This window comes from Cuculus canorus, chromosome 1 (genome assembly GCF_017976375.1).
Source record: "Cuculus canorus isolate bCucCan1 chromosome 1, bCucCan1.pri, whole genome shotgun sequence".
Taxonomy (NCBI): domain Eukaryota; kingdom Metazoa; phylum Chordata; class Aves; order Cuculiformes; family Cuculidae; genus Cuculus; species Cuculus canorus.
Genome location: NC_071401.1, coordinates 119,019,074 through 119,046,927, shown reverse-complemented (window position 1 = coordinate 119,046,927; position 27,854 = coordinate 119,019,074). Strand labels below are relative to the sequence as shown.

Below are 27,854 nucleotides of genomic sequence, written 5' to 3'. Positions count from 1 at the left end.
CTAGATCAAGTGATTGCTAAAGTTAATAGCCAAACTCTAGGTGACTTTGGTAGTTCATACTTAGTTGATGGTCACTAGGAAAGACAAGGAAGTGACCTTTCTCCCCAAAATCATGACCAAGGAGTACTTGGGGAAAGGAGAGAGAACAACGCTGTCTCAGGAATGGCAAGGACTAATTAACTAGTAAGGGTCAGCTTGTGCACCTAGTTTAAGAACACTATCTTTATATTAATGTAGTGGAGAAGTTATTCAGTGCTTTTTTTTCTTAGACCCTTTTTTTATGGACTTTGAAAAAGGAAAGTTCACTTTTAATCTTAGAAACTCACAAACAAACCCCAAAAGCAAATAGCAGCACTTGCTCCCACCAGTTTGAGTCTTAACTCCTGTCTTTGTTCTACAAACTACTTCACATTTTAGGCAGTGACTAAAGCATATCAGAATTAATGAATAACTCACTTTGGCTCAAGAGAGGGGGCAGATGCAATTGAGCCTAATCCACCATTGGCCACAATGGAAAAATAAGTGTATTTTCAGTTGTAAAGCTGTAACTGCTTCTTCTATTCCTAGTTTAGTGATACAGGAGGAGAGTGAATATTGCCCTGAAGCCTCTTATATGAGCGCTTTGACTTACTGGGTCAGGCACTTCTTTATTTATTTCACAGAGTTGTGTCTTCTCATATCAGTACAAAATGTATTTTCACAAGTCACAATGGATAAACAGGAATAACTCAGAACAGTCCGTTTTCTCAGCCTTGCTATTGGTTTCCCATTTTAATGAAGACAGGAAAGAAAGGAGAAAGTAGAGGAGGGAATCTGATAGAGATGGAATATTTCTGAGATGATGGGATTTCTCGAGCGAAGGCTGCGCCAGCAGTTTCTTAGTTTTATTGATCAACTGATGTGTAGGGCATTTGTTCAGAGCAGAGGTTTGCATTTGTCTCCCATATCCAAGGCAGGTACCGCTCTACCTCTCATCAGTTTTTTTTTCTATTTGGTATAAAGCAGATGCTATTTGGAGCAAGCAAAGAATTGCAATACTCACCTGCAACCACATTCCTTCTGAGTCAGGTAGAGCAAGGACTGGAACATGCATGTTTTATAAGCCAAGCAAGTGCACTATTTAACAGGCTAGAGATGGGCTTTCATGTGTCTTTCATGTACACGTGGTAAGAGGTGATTTGGTTTCTCGGTGTCTTTGGCATGAGGAACATTTCTGATAAATATTTTGTTGAAATAGATGCTTGCAAACCATTGGATCTGATGAATCATCATTCTCTAGACAGAATGAGTTTCCTTGAAATTAGTCATTCCTGGACTAGTTTTAATTGAAGTAATTGATACAAGGTGTTGGGTCTCCAGATTTCACAGCTTGCATGCCTCCCTGAAGGACTGAAGGCAAATTAAAAACCAGTCAGTGGAGGCCTTATTCACATCACTGGAAGTACAGTGAGTAAAACTTCCTACAGGAGGTGGTGCTGTACACACATCTCAGTTCAATGGGTCTCAGGTGGCTGAACACCTTTCAGATTATGCAGGAAGCCACATAATCTACAACCATTAAATAAACTGGTAGCCTAGACCTGCAGTTATAACAAAACCAGTACTTCTGGGGTTTGGCACACTCTACCTGTTAAGTTGTTACTCATACTGTGCAGTTCAAGGTTTGGGGTCATTTTGTGAGGAGTTCCGTAAGGACTTTGGTATTGCAGGAAAACACTCCAGAGATGATAGGCTGCACCTGGCTGGGGTAACCTCAAAGGTATCTCCACTGGAGGTGCAGCCTGCTGGGTCTGAGCCATCCACACTGGCTTTATGTTCCCATGCCGTGGTGTTTGGGCAATCAGTCTGTCTTATGGCGTTTCTTTGCATAATTAAAAAATGCTTAATAGTAATACATGTGTGTGTACTTACGCAGAGAGGGAGAGGATGCTGCCCTCAGGAGGAAACGTATCAAAAAGGATTTGCTGTGGAACGGCTGAAATTTGAGTTGTAGGTGAAATAGTGTTCTTCCTGTTGCTGAGGGAGATGCTGTTATTAGGTGGCTAATTCTCCAGTGAACGATAACGTGGCAATTGCTTACCATGTGCCTTTGCGTGTCTGTTAGGCTATGTGTGAAACTGTGGAAGTGGGTGGATTTTTAAGCCAGTTTTTGTGGGAGTGGAAGATGTGCCAACTTTCTACAAAGTGTTGTGTCCCCATGGGTGCTCTTTCCACTGACTCCTCAGGGTGCTGTGTGCATGCCTCTGCACAGCTGCCAGGTGCCAGAAGGCTCTTTCTTGGGGACTGGGACTGTGGAGGGGGATGCGTCACTTTTCAGTATTGCGGGCAGCTTTCCAGCCAGGCAGTAGAGAGGACCTCCTTGAGTATCATTTGCTGGCCTTCTCCCTCGCCTCAGAGCTATTTGCGGCATTCACAGACATGAAAATAGCTTCTTGAAGGGGTATGATTTTGCTGTTATCAAAGAAGAGTGGGTTTTGTTTGTCTTCTGAGAGGGCTGTCATGATGGTTAGGTTTTTGTTTTCCTTATCACTTCTTTGAATTTCAGCTGTGCAGGGGTGTTCAAAGAGTGAGGCTGGAGACTGGCAGACTGTGCAATGTACTGCTGGTAGCTCTTCTTTCCCTTGCTCAGCCTTGTGCTAGTGAGACTGGCTCACTCTTTCTAAGGCATTTAAGCAAATGAGTAGTATCTGGCTGAAGAGATCAGCTATGGTGGTCTGGCAGATGGAGACTCACATAGGTTCTGACACTGTGAGTTCAACTGGCTGATCCAGCTTTGGGGAGGTGGGAGCTGAGGTCGTACAATAAGCAGTGACAGGACTGGCCAGTTCAGCAGATGTGTTTTGTGCAATCAAGTGCTGTGGGCAATGAAAACCAGCATCATTTTCCTTAGACTTGGTATTAAACAAATGCTCTGACAGGTGTTAAAAACTGTTGCTGCTCCTGGGCTTTTGGTGCTGCATGTCTTCCACCTGCTAGAAGCCAGCTGTCCTTGGTCTGGCATTCCAAGTAGAGCCAGGAGGAGCATGCCTTATGCCTTCTTTCCCTATGTCTTTACTCAGGGAGGCTGGGAGGAAGTTGGTGTTTTAGCAAGCTGTTCATTGTGGACACAGGGACACTTGCCTTTCAGTAGGGGGGAAACGACAAATGCTTCCCATGACCATTTCCATAAGAACAGAGTTCTGTTACAGAAGCGTTCTGCTGGCTGCCAACTTGCGTTTTTCCATTCGCTGCTTCTTGTCTGCCCACTGCTATTGTCTCGACATGTGGGCGTGCTGCGAGGTGCTTGCTATCATTCACCCTGGAAATGCTTTTGTATCAGTCGTGAGGCGACTCGTGGGTTGAGATTATAGTGCAGCAGCTTAAGATAGAGGGCATTGGAGGGTTGCAGCTCTGTTAAACTAATCTTTTTGGTGCATCAAGGTATAGTCCAAGCAATTTAATAAAGCATGTCAATGAGTAACTCCCAGAAGCGTCAATGTGCTTAGTGTGGAATTTGTGTATGTCGCACTCGGAACAAAGGTCTCCTGCATTGCCTATTACCGATTAACTTGTCCGGAATTATGCAAGCCGCCTCTACCAGCTGAGAACTAACTCTCCTCATTCACAGGGCAGCACAGCTTGTAAAACATTACACAGCAGAAGTGCATAGCATGGCAATGAACCTTTCACTGAGGGCAGTTCAGCTGCACAGCATTTCCTTCAGGAGTCTTTAAAATATTAATAAAGAAGCTATTGTTTCACCCAGTCATACGGCCATTTTGCAATGAAGTCTTTTATTAGGGGCCCATACTGAGCTGCATAATCCAGGGTAAGGGGCTTTTAATCATCTCCAGTGAAAAGATATAAAAAAACGGAGGCTTTGGGTGAGGTTGGATTTGGTGGGTTTTTTTGCGTGTTTTCACCCAAGCAGCAGCTATTTTTGTCTGTCAGTTTGAAATTTCAGCTTCTCCTGGTACAAAATGATTTCTAGAGAGGTCTGTCAGATAGTAGTTATTATGATTCAAGTGCTTTTCCATTTTAACTTTCTGAGGCTTTTTATCCGACAGTGGTGGGAACAGGCTGGAAACAATCCGGAGTGCAGGAAAACTTCATCGTATTTGGTGGGAGTTTTGTGTATCAGAGGATGTTAGCAAAACATTTCCTGATGCAGTATATATAATTTAGAGAGAATTAAGTGATCTTTTTGCATAGGCCTGTTTGAAGATAAATTAAAATAAAAAATAGCAATAATAGAGGACTGGATTTTAAAGACATGTTGGGGATTTCTCCTTTCTAAAAAATATTATAGTATTATTAAGTCACTTGCAGGCTAAGTTTGAACATAGGTTGTATAATTATTATACTTATGGGCCAGACAGGCAAACTAAACTAGAAACTTGTTCAAACAGAGTTGTGAAATAGTTGAGCTCTGTGCTTCCACTTCTGGGTAAGATCCGAGGTCCATTTCCCCCTTGTTCTGCCAAGTCTGAGGTTTGTAAGTGCCAGAGAGGAGAAGTTAACGAGTGTGAACCAAGCAGCTCTCAAAGCTCTTTAAGTTTCACCTGATCCCAAAGGTAACCTGCATAATAAACAGGGCTTGGCTTTTGGCACATGGTCGTGTTGCGCTGAGCTAGGTAATTTTGTGGTAGGGAGGTCAAGGCAGAGGGAAGGCATGACACTTCTTGATAACTCGTCTGAGGCCCAGTTTGTGTCTCTGAGGCTGCTGCCTTCTTTCGTTCCCTCAGCATGTTCTTTTATTGAACCAAAAAGTCCAGGTTCTCTTTCCTTTACCCTTCTTTCTCCAGCTGACACGTGGCAACAATTTAGCTGCATGATGACTACAGCAAAGAACAGAAAAAAGCCCCCAGAAGAGCTTGTACAGCAAAAGGGGGACACTGTAGTTACACAGTTACCTAGAAGCCCAGAATCTCCTTTCACTTCTTGAGCAAGGGGTCCTGCACCTTTTTTGGGGTAAGAGAAGCACTGCTGTCCTGCAGCACACACTGCTGTGTGATGCAAATATGTTATGTGGAGTCTGATGTTTGAGCTCAGCCAGCTGGATGTCCCACCTCTCTCTCAGAGGTCAAACAGGCAAATTATTAGCTATATCAGTACTTTCTGTGCAGGGTTTAGTCCTTCCCTCACCAGTGCAACCTCCTTGACTGACCACTGGAAACTAGCAGTAATTGAAAGGAGAATTTAAGTTAGTTATCTGCATACATATGTCGAAACTTATGTGGAACATGGGAGGGAAAAAACCAAAGTCAGGTGTGTTACTATAGATAGAAGACTGTGAACAAGGTTTCCTGTCTCACGTAGAAGCTAACACTGTGGGCTGTCTTGAGTTAAGAGTTTATCAAGCTCCAGAAACCACTTCTTCTTTCACAAGTAGTAATAATAACTAATGATAGAAAGTGTGATGTCATACCGGTATTGGTGTTGTGTTGTGATACTGCTGAGGGCTCAGGCACTGGGCGAGATGATCTTGTGCTAGGACTTTCCAATTAGAACAAGATGGCTGTGGTCACCTGAAAGGATGCTGGGTATAGTAAAAGCCAGATTCTCCCTCTTCCTCCTTAAACTTAAGCACATTAACATCTAGGTAGGGAATGATACATCTACAAGTATATTTTGTAAATGTATCTGCAAGTAGGCAAGTCTCTGAGCGTGAGGCAGTTTTCTTAAGTGTCCAGAGTTGCAAAGTGGGCCAGCTTCCTTCCGTATTGGCGTCAGTAGCAGTTACTGCTGTTCTGTGGGGAGAGGCAGTATGCCAAGACTATGCAGCCACAAACCAGGAACTGTGGGCTTTCTCTGGTAGCTGCCTTATGCAGTTAAACTATTAAATAGGAACTTGGTCTTTCAGGTGTCAAAAGTCTAGTTCTGTCATGATGGTACATGCCTTAGTGCTCAACAGGAGTGTTGAAATCGCAGAGGGCTATTGAGACCTGAAAAATGCTCTTGGTCTCTTAATGCTGATACATTCCACAGGGGAATGGAGCTTTCTAGATTCAGTGATATTACTCAGAACATAGTCTGAGCACTGCACTGCATTAGTTTGGTGGGATGTTTCTTGTTGGCTCAGGGAGTCAAAGTCTACATAGGGGCTTGTGATGGTGGGTGCATGCAAGGCCACTTGCTCCTTGTGGACCAGGTGGTGCATTTGTTTGGTTGGTTTTTTTCAGGATGTTGTGTTACTGTCTTATCTGTCATAACCTCTACCTTGCTGCCAGGTGTAGCTTGTTGGGTCCCCTGGCCAAATGCTGCCTTGCAGAACATCTTGTTTGCTTGGGAAGAGCTTTAAATGCCGGCTGTCTTCTACTTTATTTATTTGCCTGTTTCTTCCATCTATTACATACATGATGTGGGTGGAAACATTCTTGTTATCTCTCCACGACCACTTCCTCCTCTGTTGCTCTAATCTGGCAGCAGGACCAAGACTTTCAGTGCTGTCTGAGTAGGCTGGAGAGCCTTAGCTCAGCATTTGCAAGGAGCTCCCAAAGTGCTCGTGGCTTGTATAAGCCACGTACAAACCAGGCTTTACTTGATACTTTGGGTGCTAGGAGCAGGGGCATTTTTCACTGGTTTTATCCAGTGTTCAGGACATGTTTGCAGCTTGTGTCAACATCTGTGGTGGTGCGCCTAGCATCTTGTCTGTCCCTAAGCTGATTGGTTCAAGAGCACCATACAAGAACTCCACAAGAGCTCCTGGCTATGAAGCAGGCAAGTATCCCTCAAGGTAAGCATGAAGTGCAGAGGCAGAGATCCTGGTGACTCAGCGAGGTGCTTGAGATCCTTGGGAAAGCAGTAGTTGCTGTCATGTTGTAGTTCTTCATATAAGATGGGAGCCAGGTCCTTTCACTTTATATCATTCCATATGCTCTACCCAGCCAGCAATTTCTTCTGATGGTTGCTAAAGGAGGAGGTGAGCTCCTGGTGGGAGAGTCCTGGGAGAGTCCTGGGTTAATATGTTGCCTCAACAACTGAGCAGTTGGTTCATGCCATGGAGCAGGGAGATTCGGTGAACCTCTACCTTCTTATTATGTGTACAAGTGTGCTTCAGAAATCATCTGAGTCAGCACAGTAGTTGTGTACGATGTAAACCCAACATTTCTTAATTTTAAAAAGGTTTTTGGTTCTATTTATTTTTCTTGTAGTGTTACAGAGTAAATAGCATAAAATTTGCTTTCTTGGTGTTTGAATGAATTGTTGTCTTGGCTTGTCATTTACATCCTGGTTTTGGAATTCAGATTTCTCTAATCTTTTATTTTGTGGTACAGTTTCCAGATAGCTTCCATTGTCCTTCTCTTGCACTGAGTTGATCATAACCATAGGCAGCATTCGAGGTGACTGTGTTGACAGCACACAGCATAAAAGCAGAACATGCTTTGGGTTATCCTGTGGTGTTTCTTTAATAAAACCTTCCATGGCAAAGTTTTATTTTTTGGCGCATAGGGGTTTTTGTCCCAGCTGTGTTTAAGAAATTAACTTGGACTGTTGAAGTGCATGTGTACAAATTGTTCTGCCTTGGGCAACCTGACCAGCTTTATTTCTTAGTGTGTGGCACTGGGGAGGGAGGCAGGAATGACTGACGTTCTCTGCTTTTTTGAACAAACTTCCTAGCACTGAACACTCTGCAGGTTCAATCTCTATTTTCAGAGCAAATAATACAGTGAGTAAGTAGACCTTCTTCTTTGACAACCATTTTTGCCTGGACTGCTTGTGGCTGGAAGAATGGTGTGAAGCCATGGATTTTTGGTGTGTTAATCTAATGATGTAGTTGTGTGTCAGCCGAGTGAACTGTAGCTGAAATCCATTTTAGGTGTCAGCAAGTGCGCTTGCTAACAAAGTCGGCAGGTTCGTGCTCATGTACAAACCAAGATGAATGGGCAAAGAGATTTTTGATTCCTACTAGTGACCTCAAATGGAGATAACCTGTAAAAAATTGTAAGACCTGAGTGTTGTGGGAGAGTGTACTGAGACTTTCAGTCAGCAAAGACACTGGATCATGTGCATGGATACCTAGGCTGAACCAAGGTGGTAGAGTTTTGTGGTGGTTTGGGGGAGGCGGTACTGGTGAGTGTCTGTCTAGCTGTGTGAAGGGCACTGAGATGACTGATGCTCTGAATTAACACAGGGGTGAGAAAGCCTTCTGTCTCTTGGCTGCTGATTGTGGTTCAGCAGAGACAAGGAAGGACTGAAATTGCTGTTATCTTTGTGGTGGATAAGTGAATCTGTGATCTGACCATATTTCCTACTAATACGTCAGTCCCCTCGCTTCTGCCATGAATGATACCAACAGGGTCTCTTATCAAAAACTACCAGCCCAAGGGAACAAGGGGAGTGGACTGTGAATGTTGAGGTACCCTCTGAGTGCTGAGGTTTTCTTCTGAGGCAAGCTGTAATGGTGCCTGTGTGACATGCTGGTACCACTCATGGGGTGCCTTGGTCTGTCCTTCTGTAGACAAAAGCTCCACTCTGAAGTGGCTCAGCTGGAAGCTCTCATCAGCACTGCTTTTCGCTTTGTTTTCTTGGCAGAAGAAGAATTAAATTGCAGGTGCCTGTAATCCTTACACTTGATATCTCAAGGACACTTTGTGCCTGTGCTGGTCCTGTGTTGTTACCAAGATCTTTCACTCTCCCTTGGAGGACTGGCTGCCTCACTCCGTTTGCTTCTCTCTTGATTTTTTTCAATTTTCCCTGGCCTCTTCATGCACTTGGGGCACAGAGTGTTCAGATGATAATTGTTTGTGCTCAGCCAGGACATTAGACTGCATTTTGTTATTGCCTGCTGTATTAACTCCTGAAACTTGCTGTAATGCATGCAAGAGCCCAGAGGGAGCGGCCAACTTCATTGATGTAAGTTTTGCAGAGAGCGTGTGCAGCTGAAGGGAAACTTCATGGAACTGAAGCAGCTCTCTGCTCCTTGGTTAAGCAGTTTACAGGGTCAGAGCCAGAAGGTCACAGTTATTCACCTGTTATTACTTCCTGAGCGTTACTGTTATTCATCCCTGAACGGGAGCTGGAGCGGGCACAGCTGCATGCTATAAAGCAGGTAGATGGTTCCTGGGATCTGTAAGGAGAGTGCTGATGTTAAATATAATCCTGTTTCATCCCTGGGAAAGAGTGAGTGTTAGCATCATTTGAAAGGCATTTGTGTGGCATCCGTGAAATGCGTTTGGTTGGTTTCAGATTGGTTCCTGGTGGGCGTTTGCCCTCTGCCACCTTTGGGTCCTGTGAAGAGACCGGAGGTGTGCTTGGCTCAGAGAAGCTGGCCTTGCCTTAGGTCACATGTGAAGCTAGTTGAGGTGTTTTGCACAGGCACAGCTTCCTTTTCTGTGACTTATACTATACTTGAACCCTGGAAAAGAGGGGTTTCATTTTATTGCCTAAAATAGAGAATGCTTTGGAATACCTAACCCCCATCTGGACACTGGGTGCAAGTACCTCCAGGTCCTGAATCCCCTTGGAAAAGGACCTGAAGCTTTTAAAATGAGGTTCTTCAAGCTATCTCCAGCTGGAGTCCCATAAGATGGGGCACCCCAGATCTCTTGGTAGTGCTGAAATCCTTGGTCTTGGTTCTTCTGCAGAACACTGCATGTATTGTTGTGTGCATCGGGTAACGGATGGCCCTTAGTTGTGGTGTTTCTTGTGCAGTGCTGGTGGACAAGGGCGAGGCTCTTAGGGAGAAAGATCCTTTCTGTGTACCACAGGTAGGCCAGCTTATAATTGGTTTTACTGGGAGCTGGGTGGCAGCTGACCACATAAAAATAATTATGTATAAAGAGAACATACCAGCACCTGGTTTTGCACGTTATGCAATACCTAATGCACTTGTTCAGATGTCTGGACTTTGCCAGTACAGTCTGCCTGGATCTTTAGCAGTCCAGTAAAAGCTAATTAAGAAGGAAGAGTTTTTCTGTAGGCTATAAGCAAGCTGATGGTGTTCAGCCTGGCCTAGGAAAATTGGTTGCACAAAATCAGGGGCCTTCAAGGATTAACATAGCACAATGCCTTTTGTTGCTAATAGCAAGTGAGCAGGAGCTGGAGGAGGACAGCGTTCACCTATATCAGTGTGTGCTGCAGGGGCCAATCATTATGTTATCCCTGGCCGAGGCAGCACATGAGGCAGTGGGAGTCAAGGCAGCTCTATTAAACCTGTCCCACCTTAGGGAAATGGGGGCTGCAGTGGCAGAAGGTATATTGGTGCCCGGGCTGGGGCTGGACCCAGAGGTATTGCCCACAAAGGGGTGGACTGCACTGTGCTTAGCCTTTTTCTGTGCTCTTGCATGGATCCCTGCACACGCTGAGGGTCGCACCTGGCCCATGCCAGCCAGACGCCCTTGGCCACACTGGGAACAGAAGGCCAGCAGTGCCAGTGCTCAGAACTGTAAAACCGGGAGTTGGTGAGTGTTAATGCAGGTGTGCACACACACAGCTTTAAAGGGTCTTGCCCTTAAATGTCTGTGTCTGTGTGGCTCTCTCTCTGCTGTTCATTTTATTAGTATTTTTGTGTCTGTCTAACCCTGAAATCCAGGTGTCCTGTATCAACAAGAAGGGACATAAAATTCACTGTAATGGCTACAATTATACTTAACTATGTTGAGCCGATCTGGCAGAAAGAACAACATGTTCAAACTGGCAGTTTATATTGTAATGTCCTGTCAGGCAGTAAGGAAGGCGATGCCTTCCTGAGGAGAAAAGATTGTACATGCAATGCAGCGCAGATGGGGAAAAAAACCTCTTGAAAGCAATGCTTATTTTAAATGGAATTGATGAGATGTTACGTCTTGACCCCCCCCCCTTCTCCTATTCCACCACCTCCCCAGGGCTTTCTTACCTGCCACAGACCACAGCAAGGCTGTGAAAGGGAGTTCTAGTATCAGTTCTGTGGTGTTCCAAAAGTCATGGAGCAAGCTCTTGTGTGGGAGGGTTTTGAGGTTGAGGGTTTTCTTGAGGGGTTGGGTTTTGGGTTTGTTTGTTTGTTTAACATCCTGCGGCCATTTAATGCTGTATCTGTCTCTGCTAAGTCAGGATTTCAGCAGCGGAGAGGGGAGAGGCTGTGTGTCTGGCCAGGTGGGTTGTGTGGTTTGGGACAGGGAGTGGTGGGATGCAGCCCCGTGGTAGAAGAGTTGTCACAAGGCCTGCGAGTAGCTGGGTCTTGTCAGTGGGTGGCTGCAGGGTATGTGGCTGGGGTAGCTGCCGCTGTTACTGCCTGGTTAATTAGTGATCAGAGCTGGCCGTCCTGCTTTCACTGATTTGGTACTGGAAAGTGATTGGGGGTGGGGGAGGAATAAAGGTTTGTGTTTGCTGTACGTCATTTGCCATTCCCGAGGGTACATTATATGCACACTGGAGCCAACACAGGCACCATTAAGTTTTCTACCCTGTTTGGCAACCCCCTGGAATAAGCCATTATTATCTTTATTAGCAGTTCATTCTTGGACTTTGTGCTCATACAGTAAATTAAAAGGAGATAAACTATGTAACTGTGAGCTGGGTCTTTTGTAAATAAAGCAGTTTGGGGGTTTGGTGCTGTGGCGGCTTTATTTATTTATTTTTTTAGCTGTCACTTAAGATCTGAATTGTGAAGGCAAAGTTGTTCCTACAGAACCTTGAGCCACGCAACAACCCCAATCCCTGCTCCCCCACTTGCCTCCTGGCAGAATGGTGGCAAGTAGCAAACCCTCCAAGTCCTGGGAGCCCAATTGGCTCAGCTTCCCTGCAGCTCTTGTGCATGTAGAGCTTCCTTCCTTCCTTTCTTCAGGGACTATTTAGTGCTTTAATCACAGCGTCTTTGTTAAATCCTTGCCTCACTATAAACACACAGCAGCAAATGGAACAATTGAAGGTGAGATTTCCGCTAGTGCCTGCTCCTTGGGAATACAGTGAAACAGCCAAACGCTTACATTAACCACGATAGTGTGCTGTAATGATGCTTTTCCTTCTAGCAGATGGCAAAAAGTTTAGCAGCTTGCTTTTCCAGTATTGTGCATTCTGATTAGGAAGGTGTTATCAAGCAGCTTGCGTGTTTTGTCCCTTTATACAGAGAAATTCTCCCTGGTAATCTGTGTCATGCAGCACAAAGCAATCGTGACTCCTGCAGTAAGCCAGCTGACACGTTTTGTCGTGTCTGAGCAGCCCTGCCAGGCATCGTAGCCTGTTCTCAGAGCTGAGCCATTGGCCCAGCGGCAACGCAGAGCAAGTCACTGCTGTGAAACTTAGTTTCTACTGCTGGTGGCTTCATTGCGTGCCCTCCCTGCTCCCCAGCCCTGCAGCACCTACCGCTGGTGGATGTTTTAACCCACACTAAGGATAAACTACTTTTACCTGCGGTTACTGCTAGAATGCATGGCCTGTACCTCCGGAAGCAGAGAACATGCTGTAACAGCAAATACAATGAAGACTTCTTCGATTCCCCAGGGGTGTGAGCACGGGCACATGTACCCCCACGGCAGCCTTTAACGCATCTACTGCTCAGGAAGGGGGAAAAACAAGCAACACCAAATCCCTCTGTTCCAGAACTGATGTGTAACACATTTGCTCAGACGTGGGAGCAGCAATTTAAGGCAAGCCCAGTGCCTGTTTCAACTCAGACTTCCCAGGAACGATAAAGATGTGTTTTCTGTTTGAAATAGGTGCAGTACTTCTTCAAGATTCTGGACAACTAACAGCCTCCATCCTCAACCAACGCAAGAGACACGCACGCAGAACGGTGTGTTCATTCATTTATTTGTCCAACGTTTCAAACCTGACTGAAATACAAGATTAACAAGAGCACTGTACTCCTGGCTATTATTACATGTTAGAACATATAGTTTTGCACTTTAGACGACATTTAACACCATTCTATGGGGTACTGCATTGCTTTTATAAAGTTTAAAATAAAGATTTCTTTTCAAACATGTGACTTTGGTTTATTTCATACATTACACTTTCTTGCAGAAAAAATAAAATTGTACAACTGCATAAATATAAAATTCTTCCACCATGAAAATGGTTAAAACATTCAATAAAGACATTAGCACCACAGTGTGCGATGCCTCCAGCAGGAAAAAAAAAAAAAGAAAGAAAATATACAAAGCAAAGAGTTACGCCTATCACCGAGGAGAGTGATAGCCTGACCCAGTCTCTCACACAACATACGGGAGCATGAGGGGAAAGGTGGAGAGAGACAGCATTCGCTACAAAGCACAGTACACAATCATCTATTTTCTTTAGCTTCACTTAAGTTAGTTTCCCCTGCTGCCCCTCCAAATAAAATACACTAACACCACGGAAAAGTCAGAAGCCGGATGGAGTGCTGTTAAATAGTCTCACGGGTGGGCCTTTCTTTGAAAAGGAACAAAATAATGAGAAGTCTCATGCCAGTTCTAGTCCCATTGAGTATTTACACCTTGGACAGCAAAAGTCTTTGCTCACAAGAAGTAGAAAACAGATACAATACATGGCTTGAAAAATGACCAGAGTATGCACCTATAGTACTGTACACTAAATAAAATACACAAGGCAGCAATACTTAGGGGCCAGAAACACTGCTTACTACAAGTCAGTTATGGAATCATACTTTACAGTAAAAATGGGCATGTCCCAAGGCTCAATTTTGTTTTTCTTTTCTCATTTACAGTAGAATAAATATTTGTCGCTATTGCTACACTTTGTTTACATTCTAACCTAGTAAATGCAGAAAGCTAGTGTAAAGCATATAGATTACGTGTAGGTCCCATACGTATGACAGTTTGTTCAAGACTAGGAGGTTTTATCTTTTGTTCTTTTTTTTTTTTTAATTATTTTTACCTTTTTTAAATGGCTAGGAGGAGAGAAGGGGGGAGAAGAGTTGTGCTTTCAATCAGCTGCTTTTTATGTCAAATTTAATATCAAAGCGTCCCTGGAAGCGGTCTTTGTCGCTGTACTGGATGTTCTGCCCGTAGGCCTTGCACTCCACGCGCACCTCCATGCCATAGGTCAGGTTGGTGAACTGCACTGCCACCAGCGGCTGCAGGTACCGTGACTGCAGGAGCTTGCCGTAGTAGGGGTAGTACTGCAGGGCAAAGCCAGAGTAGCCACCCATCCCATAGTACTCCACCGTGCCGACTTTGTCTGCATCCTCCTCTCGCTAAGGAGGCAGGAAAAGGAAGAATAAACAATGTCAATCACCCAAGCTCTCCTTTTTGCAGCCCTATTCCCCAGCAAGCAGCTATTTTTCACCAGGACCGCCACCTCTCTTTGGTCACCATTGATCCTCATCTTGACAGCACGAGGACAGTCCTGGAGTTGACAAGGACACTTTAGTGCTGTCTAACCAGCGGCTGCACAGTAAGTACCTCCCAGCCACGCATCAGCCAGGAAAAGGGCTTTTCTTTTAAAAACTCAGCTCCTTCTTTTTATGGGTGCAGATGTCACCACAGCTTCCTGTTCTACCAATGCATTATCTTTGGCTAAAAAAAAGCCTGCTGTTTCTCATCTGCTTTATGATTCCAGTAAATTACCTTTTCCCTTGTGTTCTTCTTTCAGCTATCCATGCTATGAACTCCAGTGCAGTTCTTGGAAGCAAAACAGCTACTTTTAAGGACACCCTTTTACCACTCAGCCCTACTTCTACCCCTTCCCTGTGAGGGCAGCACTAAAGGTCATTCGTCACCAATGGAGTTTTGAGAAGTTCCTGTTCCAAAAGGGGAGATGTTCCAAGCAAGAACTACCCTAGTTGTCTGCGGAAAGGCAATCAGAGATCACTATACTTGGACAAAGACTTGGACAGTTTCCCCCTGCAGCTTCCAGACTCTGTTCTCTTGTATTTCAACTTACCTTGGCAGTGCAGTGCACAGGGATGAGGTACGGGTTGTATTTTGCCATAACCTCTTGAGGGAGGCTGTCATTCACGGGAGCCTAGAAGAAACCCAAAAGAAGGGGCTGTTACACACCGGACACTCTTCTTCAGACTGCAGCAACCCTCAGAACAAGCCACATGCCATTAGCCAGAATCCCTTCTGGCTCAGTTTCAGAGACAACAGCTCTTGGTGATGGTTGTCAGGATGGACAGGCAGCATAACACAACTAGAAGCTGGGGACCTTAACCCAAGCAGAGTTGTTGTCTGTTATTATTTTTACTGCTGCGGATGCCAAAGCAAGCAGATCAGGCTCTTTTCCGTTTCCTGGTGTCACTGAGGCGAGTGTCTCATGGCAGAGTCCTAGCTAGCAGGGCTTGTTTGTGCAAAGCCCAGGCAGTGGCAGGAAGAGACACACTGCTGCGTGTGCCATCCCACAACCACTGCAAACACAGCACAGCACATGCCTGCTAAAAGGCACCAACTGTTTCCACCCCAAATCAGATAAGCCAAAATTCAACTAATTTATTTTAGTACAGGGAAAGCTCCCTTCAAAGAAAAACGTTCCTTAAAACACGCTAGCTAGACAGTGCCCTTCCCTGTCCTCAGCTATGCCGAAGCATGGTGGTGAAGGTGGCTTAGCCCACCATCTGCACGGGTTTCCATCTAGAAGATGGAGTGGCAGGTTTAGCACACCACCTTATTCACCATCATGTGCTCTGCTGCTGAATTCTTAAGAAAATTTTTTAGCATTTAAATGTGTCAGAGAAAAAACTTGGAAGTAAAAGCCATTCCAGTCCAGATTAACATCCTTCAGCATTACTGCAAACATGCCTTCAAGTGCAGCACAGAGCAAGCAGGTGAGAGACATCCTATAGCATCTGGGAAACTGCATTAAATTGCCTAAAGATCTCCACACCTTTCTCGCGGCAAGGGCTGTGCCTGACCCTTAGATGTAGTCTACACTTTAAAGGCTATGTGTCAGCCTGATAGTGAATATTAGCGTGACTTCATTTATTTAAGTGGTTTTAGCAAAGCAGGCAACTCTACACTGCGTGAGGAAAGACCAGAGTAGATGGGGGCATGACACAATGTACTGATCTTACTACAGATAAAGTCGGTCTCGGATGGTCCCATGGAAACACACAGGAACTTAAAAGTGGGTTTTATCACTTAAAGAAAATACCCCGTGTCAGACCAATCCAGTCAGCAGGCTCAGAAGTTACCAGATAAATAACCAGGAGTTTTTACTGTGAGGTTCACTGCTACTTGTTACCAACTTGCAGTGTGCAGTTTCCATTGCTTTTTAATGAAAGCTATTTTTAGCACCAGTTACTCAAATTGTCTCACAATTCCTCCTCTGCGGAAGGGGTTTAATACCAGTGTCTCTCCAGAGACAGAAAAGCAGGCACAGCAAATCTGCAGCCAACTCCTCCTCCTCAGTAGCTTCTGCTAGAAAGTGAAGAGACACTTGCCTTGGGTTTGAAGCCAATAATTCTGTTGAGCTTGACAAGAATGCATGGTTTGCCCTCCCTGTACCCAAAGGTGGGATCATTTATTCCAGAACAGTTCTCCAGCCATTCACGCTTGAATTTGCAGACCTTCTTCTGACCCTGGACATCATTATATGGTCCTCTGTCTTTGTAAGTGGCAGGTATGTCTGTCATAGTAGGGGAAAGAAAAGACAACCGGATGCAATGTGACCTTTTGCTTTTCAGGAACAGCAACACTTTGGCTTCACTGTGTAGTCAGGATTTCCCCCTCATCCAAACAGGTGACTGACACCACAGACCTCAACCCAGCTACTCCCCACGTGTGGGCTGGTCTCAGACCAGCAGGTTTGCAGGGGTTTTGTTTTTTAACTGATCAGTCTTTCAGACTTGCAAAAGAACAAACACATTTGCAATCCACTGGCTCAGAAATTGGGTTTGGCAGGCGAGTTCCCTTTAGACTTTACATGCATTATTACATATAATTTATTAAAGGTTAATACCCCCCCAGATGTTTTGTTGCATTGCATCAAGGGGATCAACCCTGGCTTCAGCAAAGTTGTCAGTAAAACCCCTGTGGCTTTCAGACAGGAAAAGCTCAGTGCCACGTGCTTTTTAGAGTCAGCTGCAACTTTCTCCAAGTGAAATCTGGGAGTTCTCAACCATATAACCACTACAATAAGCTTCTAGGTACATTCCCGGCCAAGCCTGGTCTGTCCAAAGTAATCATTTAATGAGAAGCCATATGACTGAAACCAGAGCCAGACAGCTTGCCAGGGAGGTTCCTTTTATTGTTGGTTACAACAAAAGGAACAGCCAAAGCCAGAGACCATCACTGCTCACCCTTAGCTTCTGATGGAGAGGCACTGATCAGAGCCCTCAGCTGCAGAAACAATCAAGACTTACCCCCACAGTCCTGAAATATTATGCTTTCAGTTTGTTGATCATCGCTGTAGTCCTTCAAGAACTTCTCAAGGTTCTTCACATATGGCTCATAACTTTTGGGATCAGAGGCAGTAAAGGAAATTTCTGTCTTTTGTACCTGGGGGACTTGAGTGAGTCCTAAGAAAAGCAAAACCAGGAAGAAAACATTAAGTACATCTCAGAGTTACACAGACCCTGAGTGATGCAACACACATCAAGAACGTAATTCATTCTAACAGTCTATTTTTCAGACTTCAGGACTTGTACAAAATGGCTTAAGCTCCCTAGAGGGGAGGCTCCAATGGGCTCTTATCTCCTCTTTCCAATAACAGTCTGGAATATTTGTCATGTTGTTTGCATCACTAAGCAGATAAAAATCACAGAATCCAGAAAGAAGGCTGCAAGTCAAGGTTTTCCTCAAGAAAAACAGTCAGCCGTGGGTCCCCTGCCCACTTCTGCCTCCTCCCAAGGACAGAAGGCAAGCTGTCTGCATGCAAGACCAATCACAGACTATAGAGTCCCATGGAAGCCAACTCTTGCATATGTATCCCTAGCAGGTCGACTCAAAAGTCTGCAGAACATGCTACTAATGCCCATTCATGAACCCATAAAATAAAACATAAGAGGTTCCCCAAGTCAGGTACAGACTCTGCTGGCTGTAATTCACATTGCTTTTGTGTAGTCTCCCTTTTAGGATGCAGGGAAGGAGATATTTCCTCACTTAGTAAATTTATCAGCCTGATTGCTTCCTCTGGTCTTCTCACTCTGTAAGCAGGCATTTCTGATTGCAGAAATCACCTTCTGAGGTCTCTAATCAGCAGCTCATCACCAGGCAGGTGACTGGGAAATACTACCACACAGGAGAGATGCTTAAAAGACTGTCCTAGATTCCAGGCTGTGTAACTAGCTCCGCTTTTGGCTGTAGGAGGATGACTAGAAAAAGAATGCATGGAGAAGGGACTAAGTACAAGTAATGCCTACAGATGATGAAAAGTACCAATTCCTCTGCTTTTTCATTATGGGACTTGGAAATAGTTGCTCTGTGTGATGGTTAGGTCACATTTTAATTGAATGCACCGAGGCATGGCTAACGCTTTAAACTTAAGTAATGGGAAGTGGAGTTCATGCTGCTTTTGTGGCGGCCACTGCAATTATTGAGGTCTTGACTTCTGTTCAGTTTGTCACCTTCATTTTAGCAAGAACAAGAAAAAGGAGCAGAGGAACAGTGTTTGACAGCTTTCAGAACAGGTCTGTTGCCAGCAAGTTCTCCTGGTGCAAAATTCAGGCAGCTTAGCCGGCTGGCCCCAGCCCACAGGAACTTGTGACTCCAGCAATTTTTCCAAAGCCACTTGAGTGCTTCTGCTTAGTCCCTCCTCAAGCCAGCTCACCACTTTCCACCCGCCCCCCCCCCCTTCCCCAGTGAGTTGGAATTTGTAACCTAGGACAAAGATTAGCTTTGTTCCCCTAAATGCAGCTCCTAGTAGCCAAAGATAGCGAGACACCCAGCAAGTACTCAGGGTTTCAAGTTTTATTCCAGGAAGCAGCTTTAACCACTCAAAATTCTCTCTGGTACAAAATGACCAGCTTGAGTGTTAAAAGTTTAGAAGCAACTTACTACTCCACCACCAGCATGTCCTATCCTCCAAAGTGGCTTTCAACCTCCTTTCAAGCAATTACTTGCATTCCTGCTTCTAATGGTTATAAATAAATATAAATAAAATAAATAAGCTGTGTTCAATTTTAGTAAGGGACTTCAATGCCATCCTGCCCAACCCTCCTCATGTTACCACTCAGCTGGGAAGCCATAGACTTGGAGTCACTCAAAGTGGCTATGTGGAATTGCAGGGAAGGAGGCAGGCCTTGGTTCCTCTTCTGGGTCTGCCTTTTCCAGAGTTCAAATTACAGGTGTGTCATTCAAGTGTATAAATATACAATTCAAGAAAGCTTGGACAGCAGTGTTAAGCTTCAGTCAGGCAGTTAAGCTATAGAGTTTCACTCAAGACCTATTAAAACCAAGGAACTCTTCACCTCTGTTCTTATCAAAGGTGATAAAGGTACCCATGCAGGCAGAGCAAAGACACAGGGAAGGTCAGCAATATACATGCTGTGGTGCATAAAAGCCAGCCGCCACGCTACCTCTGTTCTCCGTTTAGGAGAGTCTGGCCCTTAACATGTACAGTCTAAGGCCAACCCACTGCCCACCGAGAAAAACAACTTAGCTGCGAGCACAAACTCCCACCCAAAGCATCCCTGTCTTGCAAGCCTTTGCAGAACAGCTCCAAAGCCCGAGCAGCACCTCTAAAGCTGCTGCAGAGGCCAATGTAAGAGTACAGCCACTCCTGCCAGGCAGATGGCCCATGGCCACAGTTCAGCTGCGCTTTCAGCCAAGCTTTGGGCATTTACAGGTACTTGGATGAGCCAGACTGGACTGGGCTCCAGTACATCAGGTGCTTGCTTTGTCTAGGGCAAGAGTGAAGTAAGTATCAGTCTTATGAAGCAAGGAAGCAGTTGTTTGTGAAGATGAAAGGCTCGTAATGAACACAGCTTTATCCCAATTGAAAATGCATTACTGGCTTCCACCACAACCTCCATTCTCACACGCCTCCAACTGACAAGATGCAAAGCTCTACACACGGATGTAGCATTTCTTTGTTTTCCAGCTGTACATCACATATCCAAAAGAAAAGCTTCAATATTGTTATCGCAGCAGCACTAACACTGAACCCTACTTGAGTAATCTTGTTTTTCAAAAAGAAAAGTGTGTTGATTTGGTATGACAAGAGGAGGTTACCTCTGCAGAACACTTCTGTAACCCTTCTGAAACCTTCTCTTATCCCCATTAGGGGAAGGGAAGCTAATAGGGACAACAAGGAAAAAAAAACTACAAAGCTGTGCCATTCCAGTGCTACCTACCAGAGGCTGATAGACACTTAAGCAAGCATGCGGCTCAGATAAAGCACAGGGACAAATAAGCCTCCTAGGAGCTTCATGCACATGAGGAAGCCATTCATGAGCAAGCCTATGAGGAAAAGAAACAAAGCCTCGAGTGCTTTCGTATCCATGAGCCTGAATAAAACCCCTCCTCATCTGCAGACTATGATCTGTTTGCCACAGGTCTGCATCTCATACTATTAACACAGCAACGCATTGTGGTGTGATGTGTAGTGATGCTGTTTTTCACACACAGAGGAATCAAGTAGCTTATTGCTAGGAAAATACTGGCAAACTGCTTTTGCTGGTTTCTGCAATTGGCTCTTAAGAGTTCATTGCTAGAAAAATAAGATTACTGTCTTCATTTGACTGACGCTGTCCACATAAATGAGTTATGCCTTGACTTGGTAACAAGACACCACCTTCTGTTGACTTTCTAATTCTAAAACAAAAAAGCGTGAAGTCAATGATATTTTTTCAGCTACAGTTCCACTTCCAAAACTTCACTGCAGATTAAAATCACATTTATTCAACTTCCTTTAAAACCAAATTTTCCACACAGACTTTAGAATTCTAAGCTGCAGGAGTGAGACTTCACGAAAAAAAGTGTCCTGAAGGTGAAGAGGAAGAAAATTCAAGTGGGAAGTCAGGCTTGTTACTAGCAGTGATTGTATTAAGTCCACAGCAAACACTGTTGCAATGCCGATTTCCACGTGCCATGCACTCTTAGTTCAGAATGAGTCCAAACACTCCTGGGATGACACAGATGACAAACAGTGATCACTACACCATTTTTATTTACCACCCCCTCAGCTCACTAAAGGAGAATAGACTTTAGAAGCCTCTATACCAAGTGATATCCTTCCAAGCTTGCAGTCACTCTGAGAAAAAGTGCAAAAAAGCAGGTGTAAGTTTTCTACAAATGCAGCAAAATCTGCTTGGCAGATGACTTTTCTGGAGCTTGAGATTCCAAGATTTTTCCAAACATGGGTGCCGAGACAAGAGATGAAAGCAGAAAAGTGCAGCTTCACATGAGGCAGCATACATTCCTTGGGGCTTTCCTGCCAGCTCCCTGCTCCTATCCAAGCTAAATAAGCTAAGCAGGGAATACAGGCCAGAGCAGCCTTTTCCATGACACACTCGCTGCTCAGGCACATCGTGGATAGGCAGCACTTGAAGCTGGGACACTTGAAATCCCTGGACTTGAGCACGGATTCTTCCTTGCAGCTGCCCCTTAAATAGAGCTGTCAGCAGCAGCGAGCTCTCTCACCCCAACACCAGCCCTAGCGACCGGTTGCTGCCGTGTGTCATAGGATGCACACCACAAGATGGCAGGATGCACAGCCCAATTTATACCAGGGTGGGGAAGGGGAGGAGGAGAACGGAATATTGTTTTTTAAACACTCGGTGCACTGTGTTTAAGAGGCAATATCTTCATCCTTCCCTATTAGTAGGGTAAGCCCTCTGTGCTTAAAGCAGAGTCCAAGCCTGCAGCACACGTGGAACTGGAAGCTGGGGCTGTCGCCATGACAAGGGTGGACAAGGTGAACTGGACTGCCCCTTTTCCCACCTCAAGACAAAAGAGGAGTAAAAAACATATCATGGAAAGGTACAAAACTCAGCTTGCCCTGGAGCCCTGTATAACACTCCTGTTGTATCCAATGCAGAAACCAATTAGCATAGTAATGACATTTGGCTACAAAAATAGCACTTTATGGCTTTCAGTGTTATACCCATGTCAATAACTCAATAAAACATCCTGCAGGTTCTGCTGCTGTTACAAAATCTGTTGTATTTCAGAACAAGAATATTATAGCAGCCCCTACAGCATCTTCTCCTGCAAATCCTAAAGGGAAGTGTAGCTTCCCTTTCCCCAGCCATTTTGGGCTGACACAGCAGTGACTTGCCCAAGAAGGACAGAGCACTGTAAGAAGAATAAAAGCAGGCTTTCTAGTTTCCTAGAGAATCCAGCACCCTATGAAGCTGCCAATATACTTACTTGGCTTGCAAATATTCCCACAAGAACCAAGAATTACAGTTGCGCATCATCCTGGTTTATGTAGCTCATAGTCTGCAGGGGTCTCAGATCACAGAAAATTTAAGTTGGATGCTCACCAAGTGCAGGAGTGAACATGCCCACAAGTGTGTTCGTTGCCAGAGTAGCTGTGGCACTGGCAGTGCAGGGGAGAGCCCTACACAGCAAGGGAACACAGGGATTTCTGACCTTCTGAACACAGCGGTGCAGCAACTCACTACAGCATCAGTCTCTGAGAAAGCCCACATTAAAAGGCTATTTTTGACTCTTAGTGGTCTAAGGGCTGCTACTGCGCTACAGGATGAGGAATGATATCACAAACCAATCTCTACCATGCCTTACCCCTAGGTTTCCCCACATCTGTGGAAAGTTGTCACATGATGCCCTGTGAAGGACCCTGCGCTATTAACTGGTAAACATCTCCTTGAAGTTGTACGCATGTGCCATTGCAGCTTGGTTCAAACCCCTTGTTTATTGGGCTGCTTACTGTCATGTAGTCAAGGAGCTGGATTTAGTTCCCCTTATTTCAGCACGTCCTGAAAGCCCAAAGATCTCTGACCTTTCCATTCTTCCTCTGTTTTTGCTTCTGTAGAACACGCCCCAAGAGCATCTTGAAATTCAGTTCCTCTTTTTTAATTTAAAAAAGGGCAAGTCCCAGAAAAACAAGAGTGCAGTGAGCAATTAGGACTGAATACAAGTCCTATGCATGCTGAAATTCTACCAAGATTTTCTTTGAAATTAGAATTGCAAACCGCTATTACACAGAAAGCCAGCAGTTTATCTAGAATGAGTAATTACGTGACATCAGGCTAAACAGCAGGTCTATCTGGATGTGACCCAATATCCATGGGCTTCTTCACTAATTATTTCAAGTCTAGTGAGACCACTGGGCTTCAGCCAAGGAAAAAAGACATTATTTTAATAACAGCTACCCCACAATTAGCCATGTTGGCTTTTCAGATGCAGCTAACGGCTCTGGGTAGTATCAGTGACAATTTAGCCATTCCTGCAAATGTCAGAGTCCATTGCAGAGACTGAAACGGCCGCTTTCAGTGCTTAAGACAGCATTTACTGCCAGCAATTCTGGTACATTAAGAAGTGGCACACACCAAAACAGCAGTTTCAGTCTCTGTTGTGTCTCTAAAACAGTGCTGGTGGAAAAGCAATTATCTGAAAAAGATAATTTTTTGTTGAGATATAACACCATTCGGTGATAGTAACGTTCCCCATGTTGTTAGAGCAGGGAATAACCACGGGGTAGCACTGCAGGCAGTGGGGTTGTTAAGACACCGTGTGACACCAGAGCCAACTTCTGTAGCTACAAGCCATCAGCCTCACAATTGTCACTTAAATACCACTGTTATTAAAAGCTTCTGAACTGTTTTACACAGCAACTGGAGACAGATCGTTACCGTCCCCAGTGCCAAGCAGCCTCAAGGTCATTTGTAATGTGGGAAAGCAGCAGTTGCGCAGCTCCCCTGCCATGCTCTGAGCAGCCGCTGGCTGCAGCCGCAATCAGATAGCGCAGCAGAGCCTGGACAGGCAGAGTGGGGAACCTGCAGCAAGGGCTAGTTACTCCGTTTGCCCCTACTCAAGGCAGACTGGCCACAGACACCGCTCAAGAGATCATTTCAATTATGAGCAGAGACTTATTTTGCTTAGTAAAGATAGGCAATACATCAGCAACTGCAAGGCCCTTATTCAACCTCCCACAACACACTCAATTGAAAATACTCATTAGTGAAAGTTACCATCTCTTCTAGATCACACAGTGTGGTTCAGTGCTGGCCAACACAAGCATACCCAGAACTGGTACAGTCCCCTTTCTCCTTATGCACCCCAGCTTCATAGGTAAAGCTAGCATTTTACCTTTGTCCCTTCATTTACCCATGGGAACACAGCAGCTCTGAAGAAAGAAAAGCTGAACCCAGTTGCTTCATACAGCTCATTCCCAAGTGAAGCCTCTTAGCCCCACTCCATTGCCTCAGTTTAAGGGCAATGAAGAACAGCAATCCATGTTCAAGCTCCCCTCAGACAGGAAGCATATTTCATGGGATGCAAGCTTCAGTTCTAGCAGGATTGCCTTCAAGCCCCAGTATTGTTAACACAGAAGGCTGAGAACATACCCACTCCCTACAAATATGTGTTGCAGCAACGATGTGCTTATTTCATCCTCCTCCTTGAGGTGAGTAACCACCCGCCTCCCCAGAACAGCTTGCACCAAGTCAGACATGGGCCTCCTATTTAGTTACCTGGAGGTGCCACTCGATCCTGGTATTTGGGCTCAAATTCACTGACAGTGAGCAACATCACTTGGATGGTCCCAATGAATATACCTGCCAGGCAACCATAGAAGATGACATAGAAGAGGAGGATCTTAACTGCAAGAGAAAACAAACAGAAAGAGGAATCAAATCAAGCCCTCTGAGAAGCCATATTTCAGGACAGAATTCCCAGCCTTTGCCACTTGCAAGGAAGAGCCCAGCACATTGAATTTGGATGGCAAGCCCTGTTGCAGAGGCATTTATTTAACAGTGACATCATGGCCCAATGCAGACAGAAAACGTAAGCCACTCCAGTTGTCTGGGAGGCTGGAAGCATGAGCCCCTAAAAACCTAGGAATTGATGAATCAGGATTTGGGACTGTAAAACATGATGCTTAAACCATGTTCTTCCATATGCCAAAGGATCCCTTTGCTGACCCGAGGCTACCTTCACACACTATCACAGATGACAAGCTTTTGGGGAAGTGAGTGCTTAACAGCAAGGAGCCATGCTATGGGTGTGCCATCAATGACACTCATTCCACAAAGATCTGGGTCCTAAAGCTGTTGCCAGGAGAGCCTACATTAAATATCATATTCAGGTTTACAAGCAGTTGTGAAGCCTGAATTACTAGAGGAGATCAGGCTATCTCCTCCATTAAAGACCGCAGGAGCAGAATCTGGGCCCGAATTAGCTCCAATACTTAATCTCAAATGTAGGAAAGTATTCAGACATGTCACTGTACTGCAGACTTACTAACCTTGTATGCCCACAAAGGCACTCTAGCACTGCTCATGCCAATTAAAAAGTGAATTACATAATAATGAAAGCCTGAATTTAGTTTTGGTCTAAAGGGAGATGCCTAAAATAATCGGGGCTGAGGGGAGATGAGCCTGGAGACACAGCATGGCTCAGACTCTGGGTATCAGTTACCAGTTTACAAGGATTATCTCAACTGATTAACTGCACAGTAACATGCCGTACTAGGCATCACCAGACCGCCTACAGGAAGGATAAGCTAGCCCATGCCAACAACTATATGCTAATCAGGCTGCAGGAACAAGCAGGCCAGCACAGAGGCCAAAGAGTACTTGAAAGAGAGCCTGTCTGATCTCAGGGTGTTCCCATCTAATTGCGAATGAAAAAGAGGTGACTTATATGAAGGACTTGAAGTGACCGGCAACAAGGGAAGGGGAGGAAGCAGTAGGTGGAAGTATTCTTCCCTCCTTCCCCAGCTCTATTGTTAAAAAAAGCCTCCATCAGTGGAGAAGCCTTTCCCAATGAAAGGAGGCAGTTCTGGTTGTTGCCTTTTCAAGTGTGTGAGAGACAGGAGATCAGGAAGAACAGCCAGCAACATGGAGGCTGAGGGGCACTGTCAGAAAATCACTCCATCCTCTCGTCTTCCTGGCGTGCAGCGCAGGCAGAGGAAGGAGCCAAGGCTGGTGGGCAGAAGAGCTGGGTGCGGTAGCACGGTGTTCCAGGAGTTAAAAGCACTCTTTGGTATCCAGGCAGCGTAAAGCAAATGGCTGTGACGTCAGGGACGTGTGGAAATTTTTTCCAGAGCATGGTCATAGGAGGTGCTGTTGTAACAAACCAAACACTAATGCTGTTGTCTGCAGCGTAACGCCTTTGAGTTTTGTAACATCAAAAGGCAAACGCTGGGAGGTTGCTTATTTAATCAGGTTCCCAGCCAGGATGCTCTTAACGCCAAAGACACCTTAAAGGTCAAAATGACTCATGGGTCTCAGAAAATACACGGCAGGTCTAGCGACAAAGTGCAACAGGGTTGAACAAGAAAGCTTCCCGCAACAGGTAGGTTGATAACAAGAGAAATCGGATCATCAGCCTGCAGATCGACTCCACAAATGGAAACCAGTCCTAGGCAGACAGGTACAGGCACTCTGGGAGAAGGACCTGGTTCAGCCTCCGCATTTGAAGCACTGCGCAGATGCTTGGTGCCTCGGGAGCAGAAAATACCTATCCATGCGCACCCACAACCCAATTCTGCTCACGTAAAGATACAGCAGCAGCCTGCTCCAGCTCGCCCGCCTGCCAGGGCGAAAGCTGTCAGCTCCGGATGGGGCAACACCGGCTGGTCCATTACAACAGGGACATGGTTGCTCAGGGACACGGTTTAGTGGCAGATAGGAACAGTTGGACTCGACGATCCAAGAGGTCTTTTCCAACCTGGTGATTCTACGATCAGGAGCGGGATTCAGCATCGCAAGGGTGGACACCGGCTGTGGTTGGCAGCAACTGGAAGAATCTCTTCTCACATAAAGAAAATATAAAAAGCCTCTCAGTCTGGGCGCTATTCGAACAGCGCCTAATAAATAGATCGCGAGCATTTGATGGCAAAGGCGCACAGAGCCATTTCCTTCTCGCAGGGGCGTTAAAAGCCAATTGTTCTCTCGCGACGAGGTAAAAATTAGCTAGGTTTCCTTTATCCAGAGGTTAAAAAAAAAAGGGGGGGAGGGGGAACCATCATAAAAGCCATCTCGAGGTCCAAGGCAGACGATGGCCGGCAGAACAGGCTCCCCCGCCGGCGATGCTCCCAGGAAAGGAGACCCAAGGACGAGGCGCCCTCGCCAAGGTCGCCCCGCCCGGGGCTCCATCCTGGTGCCGGGAGCCGAGCCTCCCGGCGCCACCGGGAGTCACACCGGCGGGCCCGGAGGGGCACAGGGGTGGGGTGACACAGACGGACGGACAGACACACAGACAGACAGACACGCGGTGTGCGCCCCCCCAGCCCCGCCGCAGCCGAGGGGGGGCGGGGCGCCGCGCTGCAGTGCCCGCCGCATCCCCGCCGCCTCCTCCTCCCGCCGCCCGGCACTCACACCAGCTGCCCCCGGTGCGTCCCAGCAGCTCCTTCTTCTCTGAGTTCCAGATGAATTTCTTCCAGTTGCCGTCGCCGTCCTTGGCCTTCCCGCGGGCCATGGCGAGCGGGCGAGCGGCAGGGGCTCCGCGAGGCTCTACGTGCGCCCTCCCGGCGGGGCGGAGGGGGGAAAAGCGACCGGGAGAGGCGAGCGGGGAAGGGAGGCGAGCGGAGCCCACGGGGCACAGAACGACCGCGCTCCCCGCCCGCCGCGCCCCTTCATATACAGCGCGCGCCCCGCCCCGCCGCCGCCGCCGCCAACCGCCGGGGCCAGAGCGCGCCTGGGGGCGGGGCTTAAGGGAGAGGGGGCGGGGCCTAAGAGGGCATGGCCAGGTGGGAGCGAGCAGCCCGCGGCCACCGCCAATCAGCGCGGGGAGAGCTCCGGTGGGGGCGTGGCTTGGTGTGGAAGGGGCGTGGTTTTGACGGGAGGGGCGTGGCCAGGTGGAGGCGCGCTGCCCGCAACCAATCAGCGAGGGCAGAGGCCCGGTGGGGGCGTGGCTTGGTGCGGAGGAGGCGTGGCCAGGTGGGGGCGC

At 46.2% G+C, this 27,854-nt stretch overlaps 2 protein-coding genes across 3 annotated transcripts in view; one reads left to right on the top strand and one right to left on the bottom strand.

The window, feature by feature from the left end:
- The window catches only part of NME7 (NME/NM23 family member 7), a 96,812-nt gene extending 83,178 nt beyond the window's left edge, over positions 1-13,634 (top strand). For both annotated transcript variants that reach the window (XM_054059868.1, XM_054059863.1), the window contains exon 12: positions 12,615-13,634. In XM_054059868.1, coding sequence (XP_053915843.1) covers positions 12,615-12,647 — 33 coding nt within the window. In that variant the 3' untranslated portion in view covers positions 12,648-13,634. The remainder of the gene's footprint in view (positions 1-12,614) is intronic.
- ATP1B1 (ATPase Na+/K+ transporting subunit beta 1) lies at positions 13,300-27,528 on the bottom strand. The gene is made up of 6 exons (XM_054059881.1): positions 27,284-27,528; positions 24,434-24,562; positions 17,198-17,353; positions 16,277-16,461; positions 14,782-14,862; positions 13,300-14,092 (listed from the first exon to the last, which is right to left on the bottom strand). Exons 1-6 carry the CDS (start codon positions 27,381-27,383, stop codon positions 13,826-13,828), a joined length of 918 nt encoding a protein of 305 aa, XP_053915856.1. The 5' UTR covers positions 27,384-27,528; the 3' UTR covers positions 13,300-13,825.
- Between the last annotated feature and the right edge of the window lie 326 nt (positions 27,529-27,854).